Source organism: Lupinus angustifolius, unplaced genomic scaffold, assembly GCF_001865875.1.
Source record: "Lupinus angustifolius cultivar Tanjil unplaced genomic scaffold, LupAngTanjil_v1.0 Scaffold_93_5, whole genome shotgun sequence".
Classification (NCBI taxonomy): domain Eukaryota; kingdom Viridiplantae; phylum Streptophyta; class Magnoliopsida; order Fabales; family Fabaceae; genus Lupinus; species Lupinus angustifolius.
In genome coordinates this window covers 70,350-84,283 of record NW_017724604.1, presented here as the reverse complement: position 1 = coordinate 84,283, position 13,934 = coordinate 70,350, and the positions used below count along the sequence as shown (strand labels likewise).

Here is a 13,934-nt window from a genome sequence, read left to right as displayed (position 1 = left end):
GTTAGTCTCATAAAATTTTCATTTCAAATAGATTTTTAAGGTCATCCAATACATTCTTAATTTATAGTTTCTTAAGATCCAATTTTAGAAAAATAATAGAGGGTCTTATACTTTTATAGATATATTCATCTCAAATGAGTAACATCATGATCTGAATTTTGGTTCAGAATGAAGTGAGTTATGAGAAAATAATATATTTAATAAACCATGTATGACAACAATATTTTTATTATGAAGAAAGAAATTTGAACAAATTGGCTTTTCCACTTTAGTACATTTAAGAATAAGGATAGACTCTTTCATTCAAGTCCACCAAAGCTTCAACTTTACGTTTCATTTGCACTTCTTACTTCATAGTTGTACTTTTATGCTAGACAACATTGTTAATAAGATAGGTAACAACATTGTTAATAAGATAGGTAGCAACAATGTTTGAAATTGAAATTGTGGTAATCAGTATGATTATAATAGTTGCAATGTAGATCATGGTATTGCAGTGTAAACTTTATTATTTTATTATTTATTTTTAATTTTGATTTTGATTTTGATGTGGTCTAATATAACTCAAAAGCAATTTGATTCGACCCAAAAATGATCTGATACAACTCTAAACCCTAAACATGAATATGATTTCCCTTAAAAATATATGGGGTTAGAATACCATCAATACTTAGGTATCAATGCATATACTCAAGTATATAGACCTACAAAGCTCAATTTCTCAAATTCATAGTATTTCTACCATACCCTTTGCAAATGATATGTTTGAAAACATTTTTGAATAATTTGATTATTTTTTTTAATAATTTTTCAAATAAGCTAGGCTTCTTCTCCAAAGCAATTTATATTGCATAAGTTCACTCATGTTGAAGGAAAGTGCTACCTTACATTTTGATCCTAAGGATTGAGAATTGAAGCAATTGATCCTTGATTCTCTTATGGTTGGTCCTAAGTCTTCTTGATACCATCCAAGCTTCCACAAACCATATCATGAATATTTCAAAAGGTTGGTCCATATTGTTAGTGACCTTCTTATTAGGTTGAACATATTTGGGTAGTCCAGCTCTATTATCATCATATGAAAAGTCAAGCGTAAAAAGAACTCACATTAATCATGGAGTGTGGCATAAAACTAACATTTAGTGAGTAATGATGACATTAGGCAAACCTTCAAGGTCCATAGATAAAAAAACATAATTTAAGTCTGACACAAAATTAACATTCAATCAGTAATAATGACATTAAGCAGTCCTTCTATGTCCAAAGATCTACACACTCACACAAAATTTGCAAAAGCATCTTACAGCTTTACTTACCAAGAAATAAAACATACATAATCTTCAGCACATGGGAAGGAACACATAGTAAACCAATAGAGAGAAACTGCAAAAAGGAACCATACTGAACCAGAGGAATAACATTTAGGAAATAGCCCAGTTCAGTAATATTTACATGAAATACTCGGCAATCGAACAACAAATTCTTCCAATTCTATTTAAGCACCTTCAAATTATTTTGCCAAAGCACAAAGATACATACAAAATAAGTTCGAAGATATACCAGGTGTCGTGTTTAGAGACGATGTGAATGCAGAGCCAATAGCACTTGATGGTCTCCTACTCCATTTATACATGATAGAGAGTGCTCCAACCAAAACCAACAAGAGCACAAAGGAAGATAAAGCAATGATGATTATGGTTCTAGGACACATTTTCTGGTTCTTGCTGCTGATAACGGTGGCTGTGAATGGGATAAGACCTGCAGCACCGTACCTAGGATCGGGATGATTACCATCACTAACAAAGGGTCCATGTGGTGCTGATGCTGGCATATCTGATAGCAAATCCTTCAGTCTCAACCAGTAACATTATGGCAACAATAAAGTACAACGTTATTAGGAAAGACAACATAAATACCTGGATAAGTAATGGACAAGACTTCAAAATCACCAAAAAGGCTCTTATTTAAAGGAACTTTCTTGTGCCAAAACCTCTCACATATCACAGAAAAAGTGATATCATCAAATTTCTCTCCAAGTGGAACCAAGTTAATATCAACTATCGTTCTTCCCTGATTCTCACTGTCAGCGCTCACACCCATTATCCTCACCTGGCTCTGCTTCAAGTATGTTCCAGATGCAACTTCAATCTCTAGTTCATTAATTACCGGGAAAATAGGCAAAGGAGCTATATCCAGTACAAGTCTGACTTTCATGGGAAATACACAACCACAAGGTGAACCAAAGGGAGTTGCTGTGAGTGGATCTGTACAGATTGGGTCACAAGCTGCCAGAAATTTCTATATAAATGAGTCTTTGACATGATACAACGCGGATGGCAAAAAAATAATGCTACATATCAGAATTCCACGTAATTCAATCAAGAAAAGGTTTATCTCGCAGCAATTGGAAGTTGAAACTTTAAGATTTCTCTGAAATCGAATAATTAGATCCATTGCATTAATTAAACCCATTACACTCTACCATAATTTTGTGAAGCAGATAATAACACCAAAGACCACTTGAAAGAAATTCAGAGGCAAATATAGTTTAAAGTAAACTATTTCCCCACATAGAACAGTTTACCATAACTTTGTGAACCATGCAGCAATATGGTTTAAATAAATTGAATTTTCAAACATAATACATTTTGATCGTAGGCAATGAACTAATTAGGTTCAAAATGTTTTTCTAATAAATTTTATTTTTGACATTATGTCTATTCATATCATCATATGATGCTTCACAACAGCATAATAGTTTTTATATATTAAAAAAACAGAATAGTAGCATACATTAAAAGAACTAACTAGGAAAGTATCTGAATCATAAAAGCCAATCAACCCATGATTCCCTTGATCAACTTACATGACCAAATACAGATTCGTAAAAAACATATCAAGAAAGAGATAATGTTGTATCTACAAAATTCAAAGACCCAAAATAGTTGGTGATGTATTATAATTAGTCTAGTCTCAAGTAAGCATCATAGGAGAAGAATGGTGTTGAATTACCTTGGCCTTTAGAAAGGGAAGGAGCCACTGGATAAGGTTGCATGTTGGGATGATGACGGTGAAGTTTTGGTGTTGTAGTCACACTATGACCTAAAATAGGATAACAATAATTCTTAGGCTCATTGCAAACATGAAGTTTAACAGCAAGTTATTGAAAAATAAGATAATATACCTCGATAAGATGGAGGTGGACCAGGTGCAACAGATGACATAGAAGAAGGCTGACCTAACCACATTTGAGCTCGTTCAGATAAAGCCAATGGCACGCTCATAGGAACCGACTCGACTGCAACAAAATAACCTACTGTGTCATACATAACGTCATAGTGCTAATATGTAGTAATGACCTAAAAGGGAATACACACACGTGTGGAGAAAAAGAGAGAGTAAAATCCTACTTTTTTCCTCCAAAGATACAACCATCATCACTTTTGACCTCAAAAGAATTTTGACATCAGTTTAGTCGCTCAATAATGCAATGTACCACCACTTCAGTACTCCTAAGATTTTTTCCATCAATTTAGTTCATAAATAACACAAAATGTCATCAATTTTGTCCCTCAATCATGCAAAAAGTTCATGAGTTTATTGTACATTTATGTGTAATATCACATATGCAAGAGCTTACTTGCAAAAGTTTATAATAAGAAATATGTGTATATATTATTATATCGGTTTTGAGAACCAAGGCCATGGTTAAGAAACCAACAAAGGAAGGTTTTTATTGGAAGTGGAATCATAGTTACATAACTCTTTCATTTACCCTACGCAAAATTATGTAATAAGTGGTGAACCGCGTATCTAAGAGAACCAAACATCTATACACGTACCAAGTAACTATGAGTGGAATATTTGATAAATTAAAAAATGATGTATTTAGTTTTCTTAAAAAAACTTTAATTTGTTGGTTCCTTGACGATTGCCCTTCCAATGCCCTGAGGGCAATAGTTAGCAAAACCTAAACCTGGACTCTAGAAAAGAAGCAGCTTAATAAATGAAATTTCTATTCTTATGTGCACAATATCTTGAAGTTAGAACATTAAAGTTTCTTCCGGAAAAAGACTACTCTGATATAGGAAATATTTGTATATCAGGGAATGCATAAATATGAAATAAAAGAAAGGGTGAAAAATTAATTTAAAGGGACTATTCTTTTCATCCTACAAAGGGTACTGAATATATAACATCTCATCTTGTCTTGAGAAACTCCATAGAGATAGCTATCAATTTGATTTATGACATATAGTCTTTGAGATGCAAGCCAAATATGTTTCTTGATTACTAACTCCATGCTTAGTTTAGCAGACAAAGAAGAAAACATAAGGTAAGAAATAACAGGTATGCAGTTGGATCAAATTACCAAAATTCAACTTTAGAGGAATGAAGTCATGATATTAAAACACTGAATAATTTTTATATGTGAGCCAATCCATTGGTAAATCGTCATACACCCCAAAAGTCGCCAATATAAGTAAAATATACAAAGCGTACTAACATTGCATCAAAGTGTTAGGTTTTCCATGCGAATAACAACTGGCAAGTATGGAAGTGTAATGAATAACTAAATTATATACCATACGTACTGAACTATCAAGAAACTTTGTAGTGAAAAGCATTAGAAAGCTATCCTATATGTAATTAAAAGCATCAACAATTTCGCAAAAAAAAGTTAAAACATAATTGATAACCAAATAATATCGAAGCACCGACCAAAGCCTCCTCCCAATGAGTATATCAACTACATGTATCAGACAATGTCATTGTGTTTCAGAAAATCCATTTAGTTCAAACATTTAAACAACATATTATAAAACCCCAGCGAAAATATCTCTTTCAAGAATTCAGGTGCTGTCAAGCTACAAAATTAGCATCCGAGGATTTTCACCCGAGTTGAAATCATGTTCAGAGACATCGAACATGGTAATTGCTAGTTAGTGTTTATGGATTTTTTTTCCTCTCCACTTTACACTGGCATTATGGTGTTTGATTCTTAGATAGGCTTTATTCCACATTTTATCCAACATAATCAAAACAATCAATCAATTCTAGTACACTCCAATCTTGTAAGGTTTATTTCCACTGTTCCACATTTTATCCAACATAATTGATCAAAATCAAAGTCTTATTTTGAAGCACAAATCACAGCCAAAGTAAAAAGAAACAGTATTTATTTAGTTCAATCCTGCAAACAAATCAAATCCGAAAAGAATCGCACGCAAATGGTAGCACAAGTGAACGAATTAAGTTAAACATTTCGAAATTGTACCAAAACGAAAACTGAAAAAAGAAACAAGAGTGTGAATACCTGAGCAAAGGAAGCAAAGGAGAGCCAAGAGAAAGAAAACAGAAGCTGACATTTGCATTTTCACAAAATAACAATAACTATCTTGGACCTCTCTCTGGAAGAAGAACAAGAAAGAGAGTGAAAAAGAACACATAAGAAAGAAGAGAGTGAGGAGAGAGAAAAAGGAAGCTGACATTTGCATTTTCACAAACAAAAAAAAACAACTATAATTTAAATTTTTACTTTTTCGGTGATCAAAATAGTACACGTGAAAATTTGTAAGGACCCGATAATAATAGAAATGGGGATGGTGGGGTTGTAAGAAAGTTCTAGATCCCGGAAATGAGGAAGAAAAGAAGATGACTTTAGGACACATAAGTGGTAACCGATATGATAATGTAATGTGTATATATACATTTGTATAAGATTATATTGCACGGACACATAGGTAGAATAAATGTTATTATAGAGAAGAAAGAAAATAAGTGATTAAAGTGAAAGAAGAGAAGCGATGTTATATGAATGCACTGAGTAACGTGATAAGTGTTAGTGTTGTTGAAATTAAGACAATTAGTTTTGTTTTTTAAGGTTGAAAGTGTTTGTGTCTGGTGTGTTTGTACACGCTATGTGGGGGCGCGTAAGATGAATGGCTTTACCAAACAACAAAACTAGCGCCGTTTCATGTCTTCATCTGGCTATGGATTGGTTCAAAGTATATTACTTACTCCATTGTTGTATCTTCGGAAGAAAAAAACTATTAAAAAATATGTATACGTAAAAGTTTTTTACATTGTCATTATATTATTTATCATTTATTTTTAATTATTATTAACTTTTAAAAAAATAATTTAAATAAATATAAATGATATAATGACTATATATAATCTTTACTCTATTAGTGCATAAGTATTACACTCAAAAAATTATATTAACAAGAATCACTAAATTTTGTTTCCTTATATTTGTTGTACAATAATTGCATGGAATGGTCACTTTCCCAACATATTCTATATTAGAAAGAGAAAAATGTAAAAGCTTAATAAATGTAATTTTTGATATAAATATTATATGGTTATTATATTTTTTTTATTTGATACATTGAAATACTTAAATTTTAGTTATCTATCTATATTTATATTATATACAAAGCCAAAATATCTTATAACTACCTACATATAGCATACTTTTATTTAGCCTATTTTACCCTTCTAATCAACTATTACTATAATGTTTTCTGTATAATAAAAGAAATATTAATGGAATTAGAGTAAGTTACACACACAAAAAAATATCAAATCACCAATGCAATTTTTAAAGTAAGTTTTAATAATATCACAATTCATTATCATATTTTTATATTACATAAATTATAATATTATCTATACTCAATAAAAAAATATAAAATTAAACACTTAATACTAAAAAATAAAAATCGAGTTGACTAACACGAAGTGACTGTGAACATACTAGTAATAAATAATGGATGAAGTATATTTTTCAATTAATTTCATTTTCTTTATCAATTCAACATGTAGTATAATATGAGCTTGTGATACAAAAAATTGATCCAACTTCAATCATATCATTTCAAGAAAAATTTATTTTCCGATTTTACATATTTTTTGGTTTCCCACATGTATTCTTGCACTGGAGGTAATCATGTCCGAGCCGGAAACATTCACAGGTATGTGGGACTAACTCTCCCAACGGACATTTTTTCCATTCACAAGACTCGAACCCAAAACCTTGCTTAAGGGAAATCAAGCATGTAACACTTGAATCAACGCCCGTTTTTGAATTCATTTTTTGTTTTGGTTAGTCTCATAAAATTTTCATTTCAAATAGATTTTTAAGGTCATCCAATACATTCTTAATTTATAGTTTCTTAAGATCCAATTTTAGAAAAATAATAGAGGGTCTTATACTTTTATAGATATATTCATCTCAAATGAGTAACATCATGATCTGAATTTTGGTTCAGAATGAAGTGAGTTATGAGAAAATAATATATTTAATAAACCATGTATGACAACAATATTTTTATTATGAAGAAAGAAATTTGAACAAATTGGCTTTTCCACTTTAGTACATTTAAGAATAAGGATAGACTCTTTCATTCAAGTCCACCAAAGCTTCAACTTTACGTTTCATTTGCACTTCTTACTTCATAGTTGTACTTTTATGCTAGACAACATTGTTAATAAGATAGGTAACAACATTGTTAATAAGATAGGTAGCAACAATGTTTGAAATTGAAATTGTGGTAATCAGTATGATTATAATAGTTGCAATGTAGATCATGGTATTGCAGTGTAAACTTTATTATTTTATTATTTATTTTTAATTTTGATTTTGATTTTGATGTGGTCTAATATAACTCAAAAGCAATTTGATTCGACCCAAAAATGATCTGATACAACTCTAAACCCTAAACATGAATATGATTTCCCTTAAAAATATATGGGGTTAGAATACCATCAATACTTAGGTATCAATGCATATACTCAAGTATATAGACCTACAAAGCTCAATTTCTCAAATTCATAGTATTTCTACCATACCCTTTGCAAATGATATGTTTGAAAACATTTTTGAATAATTTGATTATTTTTTTTAATAATTTTTCAAATAAGCTAGGCTTCTTCTCCAAAGCAATTTATATTGCATAAGTTCACTCATGTTGAAGGAAAGTGCTACCTTACATTTTGATCCTAAGGATTGAGAATTGAAGCAATTGATCCTTGATTCTCTTATGGTTGGTCCTAAGTCTTCTTGATACCATCCAAGCTTCCACAAACCATATCATGAATATTTCAAAAGGTTGGTCCATATTGTTAGTGACCTTCTTATTAGGTTGAACATATTTGGGTATTTCTCTTTATCTTGATCACACACACTCTTCTTTATTGTTGGACTAATCTACAAAAGCACATCTTGTTTTAAAACAAAGTTAGTCCAATATTACAATATAGCATTTATTATACATGCTATATATATTCTACAAGAATTCGGATCAATGGAGAGGCAAGTGCCACATAATAACACACAAAAAAACAACATGTAATAACGTTTTTATCCCTTTGTTTACCATGAAATCACATTTTTGTCATTGAAAATATGTGTAAAAGCAACCACTTACCTCTCCATTAATGGAGAGGACCCTTGATCATTCTACCAAGCACATACATATTTTCATCATCCTGTATGATATGAGTGCAGAATATTTGCCTTGAGAAAAACATATTTCTACAGTTGTGACTATTTGTCTTGCTTAGTTTTGATCCTATGCCTTGTATAGTGTCTATGTGCCCCACATGCCTAGGAACCTTTCTTACCAAGAACAACAAATAGTATATTCAAGAGTTGGTAAAGGGAAGAAGGCTAGCATATCAACTTGGAAAAGAACCTGAAGTAGTTTACAGGGACGAAACCTCGATAAAGATACATGATCCATGCTATAATTCTAAAGTGATAATCTCTAAATGCATCATACTCAACTACAAGGAAAGCATTGTTCGAACATTTGGTATGAACAAGGTTGGAAGCAATTAAGTATATATATAGAAGTGTTTTATGGATATCATTGTTGATAGGTTCCACATAAGAAGATTATTGGAAGGCCTTTGAGACTAAGGAATATCCAAAAGGGATAAATGTTTTGTTAACACGGAATTTTTTAACATATGTGACTAGTGATGATGAAATTGGAGAAACAAAGTTTTATGGTGATGAAATCAAAGAAATGACATTTATGGAACATTCTCTAATTATTTCTCTAAGATTAAGGGTTCGATTCAGACTTCACTAGAATGACCAACTTACACGTAGATAAGTCGTTGATTGTTTGATGTAATTATATCAAAATGCAATTAATAAAGTTAGGATGGAAAATAAGAGAAAACCATGATTCATGCATGCAATTAAGACAAATAAGTTACTTCCCCTAAACAACCACACCTTGCACCATAAATGACCTAGAATATAAATATAAAGTCAGAAGAAAGAAACCCTGACTTTAACCAATCAGTTCTCTAGTTTCTACACAAACTATTAGAGAAAATGACCAATTAACGGTATAAAAGCAAAATAAGGTAACAAGTACATATGGAAATGTAGGCCAAAATTCCAAAATTCCTGCATGACTAAACCAGGACTTTACAGGCTCATTATAAACAACTTAGGATAGCAGAAAAGCAAGAGAGAGCTTATATACACTACCCTAGGCTTGATAACTTAAGATGCAATGTATGTTCAACTGATCTATTCAAGTTGATTTGTTATTCTATGAACTGGGTCCCCATATACGAATCGAAAAATCATCGCTTGCAGATGCTAACATATGTGGTCTTTCAGGATTCCAGCTCACACAATTCACAGTCAGGGAGTGCCCAGATAAAACCTCTATTGGTCTGGAGTTCCGCGAGTTCCAAATGTATACCTGTATCAGATAAATTTGGAGGTGGTTCATTTAATGAAGGTATGAATGAATGCATGTTAAGTTGCATAACTAGCTGATATTATTAACATGTAAACTCGGAAAAGGAAACTACCTGTGCATTCTCACTACCACTGGCAATAAATGTGCTATTGAATCCACCGAAACATGACCTGATCACATATTTGCATTGCTTGTGGCCCATAAAACTCAATGGCTTATCCCATTTCCCGGCCACGTCCCACATATGAATCTCCTGACTGTTTAGATTGACAATGAAGAACTTGCTATCTCCAGAGACCGAAAGGGATGTGATAGAGTGCTCCTCCGAAATGACTCGTTCAGCATTGGTTTCCATATGCAAAATCCGAATTTCTTTATCCATGAATACGCTGATAAGATACTCACCATCCGGAGTAACAGCAATATCTACAACTTTGGGCATCCCCATTCCTCTCCATGCTTTTATCTCGTTTCCATCACAATCCCACATGCAGATGCCCTTTTCAGGGTCAGAATAGCCACACACAAAGTGGTTTGAGTTGGGAAACCAGGCACACGAGCTGACAACAAAGTCTGGATTCCCAAATGTGTGCTTGCATGTACCTGTTTCAACATCCCACAGCTTCAAAACTTCTGTATTCCCAATTGTGAGCAACTTGGTATCATCTGGACTCCATGCCACCAAAGATATAGCACACATGTGACCACAAAGTATGTGTTTCATTGTAAATTCCCCGTCTTCCAGCACCTAGCACAAGTATCCCAGAATATTAGAGATCAAATCGCTTAAATGTTTCACCATTTCTACATTTGAACTAGGGTATAAACTATAGGAACGATAACTATAATCTTATTTTCTATTAACTGCCAAATTTCATAGATTACAAAGTTTACATAGTTGAGCATAATGAAAATGACTCAATGAAGTAAAGTTTGCATACAAGGAGTGTTAACCTTCCTTTACATCTGATCTGTAAACATCATATAGTTCTCTAAAAGTTACCAAAACAAACAGCAATGGAAGCAACTTAATATCTTAAAGACCAGATAATTTTGATTAATGAATGAATACTTAATGTCATGATATATTAACTTCATTTTACACAAACCATTTTCACAGGAATAATTTTGGTATAATTTATTATGAACTCAATTTATCTGACCAGCTTTGATCAATAAGAAAGGAAACAAACTCTAAAAATCAATTCCAGTTATTGATCAAAGCCAAATCAACAAAAGTGGATCATCCTATATTCCAATTATTTTAGAGCTTGCATTTTTGAAAGACCGATTTCTTCATTATTTATTCATTTACATATTATGTTCTTATGAGGACAGTGGGGTTAAGGAATGTATGAGTTTGAGTCCGCCGAGGATATCAAACCATTCTCTTCCATATTAGAATCTAACCAAATAAGAGAAATCATTTTTTTACCCTTCCAGACTACATATTAACACCTAACCAAACAAGAGAGACTCATTCTTTTTTACTTTCAATAAATTTCCAGAGAAGATAATAATCTTCATCCATCTTATATTTCTTTAACATAAACTAATTCCTTTTTGTCTTAAGTTAATAAAACTATAAGCTCATAAGATACATAATAAATATCCCTGGACTCTTGACAAGCCCTCAAATATGTAGGGGGGTTATCTAGTGTGAGGGCATTTAAATGTGACAGTGAGAGGAGTAACCATACATGGATAGTTGAGATTAAAAGTTTAAAATGGTCAAACGGCGGCTTAAAAAATTGCATGGCCACTTAAAAAAGTCACATGACTTTATGTTTTAGTCATAACCCTTCATGATTAGATCTAACAGTAAATATATGCTCCTCTCACTCTCATAAAATCCAACCTGTCAAATATGTGTCTATGACTCTATGTTCATATACAGTGTTTATACCTGAACATTTGTATGTCTCTTTATGTCCAAAAACTACTATTCTAATGTTATAACTATTCAACGAACCTATAGTTGAAAAATCATGCATTGTGCAACAATCTTTATGCCCAACCACTATTTTGTTATGCATATTATAAGCTGAAACACAGACTTAATCAAAGCTAAAAAAGTAAGGCATTAATATTGGAAGAATCATCTAATGCAAAATTAGATGCTTTTAATAATGTCAATAGTGTGTTACCTTCCATATAATGGCTGTACAATCATTGGATGAAGAGGCAAGATACTCTCCATTATTAGAAAATTGAACAAACCAAACTTCATTTCTATGTCCAGCCAATATCTGCAGCAATGGGAAAAGAAAAAATGTTATTTAACATATAAGGTTGCAATACCAAATGTTCAAAAGTAAAAGAATGAGAAACACAAATCTATGTTTAATATCATATCTAAAAGACAATCGATGCAAACTCTTAATTTGGAACAGTAAGCAGCATATACTAGGAATGCATTCAACTAAGCCTGTGCTACCCTTAATTCTTTTCCTGTTTTTAATGCAAGGAATTGCTAAAAATTATATAAGTCTATGATGGGTGTGACATTGCATTGAACTAAACTTGAAATTCAATGTTCTGTCAAAACAATTAATAAATTTCAACTTAATCAAAGTTAAGCATATCAAATATATTGAACTCTTCAACAACATCAGAAAAGCATTCTCATTAATTCTCTCTAAAAATGCAACCACTTCGGAGTTTAGAGAGCCAACCAACCTGGGTGGTTACAGTAGGAATCTGATCCCTACCACACTTATGATCCTCATAAAGTGAAATCGGATTTGACGAACCATGATACAAGCACGAATCAACCCAAGCTGTAACAGTAGTTTCAACCAAATGCTCCAACCTTCTTTCAGGTACTGAAATTGGTGGAGGGAGCAATTTTTCCAAATCTGTTAAACACTTTCGTCGTAAATCATGAACAACATTGCCATCTCTCACACCTGATTCCACATCATTCAATAAAACCACATTTATAGCAAGGCTGTGAACCTTGCTTCTGTCAACTTTCAATGCAGAAATCCTTTTCTTCAGTATATCCAAAGCTAAAGCATCTTCGCCGCGACTAAGACACTCGAAAAGATACTGCTTGAGAACAAGAAACAAAGCAGAGTCCATAGTTTCACCGAATGTATCTCTTATGGAATTAAGAAAAGTAATGCAATTGTCCCAATTCCCATTCAGCAAATGTGATTCGAGGAATTGAAACTCTGGTGACTTATAAGAAACACCCGATTCAGATTCCAAACAAGATGCAGTTTTATTATAACCTAATGAATATAGACACTGAACTATAATCCTCAAAAAATCGTTTTTTTTAATCAACCCTTTTGAGCCAAGTACCTCAGAAGAATTCTCCATTAGAAAATTTTGATGAACACCCATGATTCAGAACATGGTGAATTTCAGAACCCATGAGTGAATTTGAATGAAAGAAGGGTTCATCATGAGAATAAGTATAATAACAACAACAACAAGAGTGGGTGTAAAAAATCACAGAGAGAAAATAAAACAAAATAAATAAATAAAAAAGGTTGAGGGAAGAACAGAGAGTGAGTGGCGTTGAATTTGATGGAAGAAAGAGAAGAACAAGAAGAAGAAGGTGAGTGAAAACGGTGTCGTTTAGTATAAGGATAGAGATGAATGAGGATGTAACCGAATGAAGTGATTTATGCCTCAACTGAACACAGTCTTTCTCACTCTCCACTATGTTGAAACTTGAAAGTTTGGAAGTTCAGAACCAGATTTTAAGTGTTATTATTCGGGTCGGGTTCAGTTACTTATCCACCTGAACAAGCTTCAGATATATTAATACATTTTCTACTGTTTATTTGTATTACTTTTTTCACATGAGTTAAAGATAATTAAAAATAAATGATATTAATAAAATGATAATGTATAAAATTTATAGACAGTTGGTGTATACTTTTTTGATCAAATTTATCAAAAAATAAGATCATCATCCTATCGATATCTTTTTAAGATCGGATTGTTTCATTTTTTTTTAATTAATTTAAGTTTTATTTTTAAAGATTTTAAGCGTAGTAGTTAAGAATAATTTGAAAATAAATTATATATTAAAATATTTCAACTCATTAAGGAATATCATCATTATTAAGTAATTAATAAAAGAATATATAAAGATAGGAAGATAGGTAGTAATAGATTTTAATTTAAATAATTTAACAATTAAAAAATGTAAATGAAAAAGATGGTTAAAAAGGTGTAAACGAA

The 13,934-nt window shown here is 31.9% G+C and overlaps 2 protein-coding genes across 3 annotated transcripts; both read right to left on the bottom strand.

Moving 5' to 3' along the window:
- Positions 1-1,483: 1,483 nt before the first annotated feature.
- On the bottom strand, positions 1,484-5,494 carry LOC109339725 (receptor-like serine/threonine-protein kinase ALE2). Of its 2 annotated transcripts, XM_019577225.1 has the most exons (6): positions 5,318-5,494; positions 3,411-3,512; positions 3,185-3,298; positions 3,013-3,102; positions 1,917-2,285; positions 1,484-1,833 (listed from the first exon to the last, which is right to left on the bottom strand). In XM_019577225.1, exons 2-6 carry the CDS (start codon positions 3,436-3,438, stop codon positions 1,511-1,513), a joined length of 924 nt encoding a protein of 307 aa, XP_019432770.1. In that variant the 5' UTR covers positions 3,439-3,512; positions 5,318-5,494; the 3' UTR covers positions 1,484-1,510. The 2 variants fall into 2 exon arrangements, with proteins under 2 accessions (XP_019432770.1, XP_019432769.1); XM_019577224.1 differs by lacking the exon at positions 3,411-3,512 and having other exon boundaries at positions 1,486-1,833; positions 5,318-5,493.
- A 3,880-nt stretch (positions 5,495-9,374) lies between these two features.
- Positions 9,375-13,437, bottom strand: LOC109339720 (WD repeat-containing protein 26-like). Its single transcript, XM_019577217.1, has 4 exons — positions 12,414-13,437; positions 11,882-11,983; positions 9,847-10,482; positions 9,375-9,734 (listed from the first exon to the last, which is right to left on the bottom strand). The coding sequence occupies exons 1-4, from the start codon at positions 13,083-13,085 to the stop codon at positions 9,579-9,581; spliced, it is 1,566 nt and encodes a 521-aa protein (XP_019432762.1). The 5' UTR covers positions 13,086-13,437; the 3' UTR covers positions 9,375-9,578.
- Between the last annotated feature and the right edge of the window lie 497 nt (positions 13,438-13,934).

What these genes read in the sequence shown, in the direction of transcription:
- LOC109339720 (XM_019577217.1), bottom strand. Translation starts at nt 13,085, where the DNA reads ATGGGTGTTCATCAAAATTTTCTAATGGAGAATTCTTCTGAGGTACTT. An exon ending in GTACAGCCATTATATGGAAG is followed by an intron (nt 10,483 to 11,881) that starts GTAACACACTAT and finishes TACTTGTGCTAG; the next exon opens with GTGCTGGAAGACGGGGAATT. An exon ending in GTGGTAGTGAGAATGCACAG is followed by an intron (nt 9,735 to 9,846) that starts GTAGTTTCCTTT and finishes TATCTGATACAG; the next exon opens with GTATACATTTGGAACTCGCG.
- LOC109339725 (XM_019577224.1), bottom strand. Translation starts at nt 5,492, where the DNA reads ATGTCAGCTTCCTTTTTCTCTCTCCTCACTCTCTTCTTTCTTATGTGT. An exon ending in TCCACCTCCATCTTATCGAG is followed by an intron (nt 3,103 to 3,184) that starts GTATATTATCTT and finishes ATCCTATTTTAG; the next exon opens with GTCATAGTGTGACTACAACA. An exon ending in TTCCCTTTCTAAAGGCCAAG is followed by an intron (nt 2,286 to 3,012) that starts GTAATTCAACAC and finishes AATTTCTGGCAG; the next exon opens with CTTGTGACCCAATCTGTACA.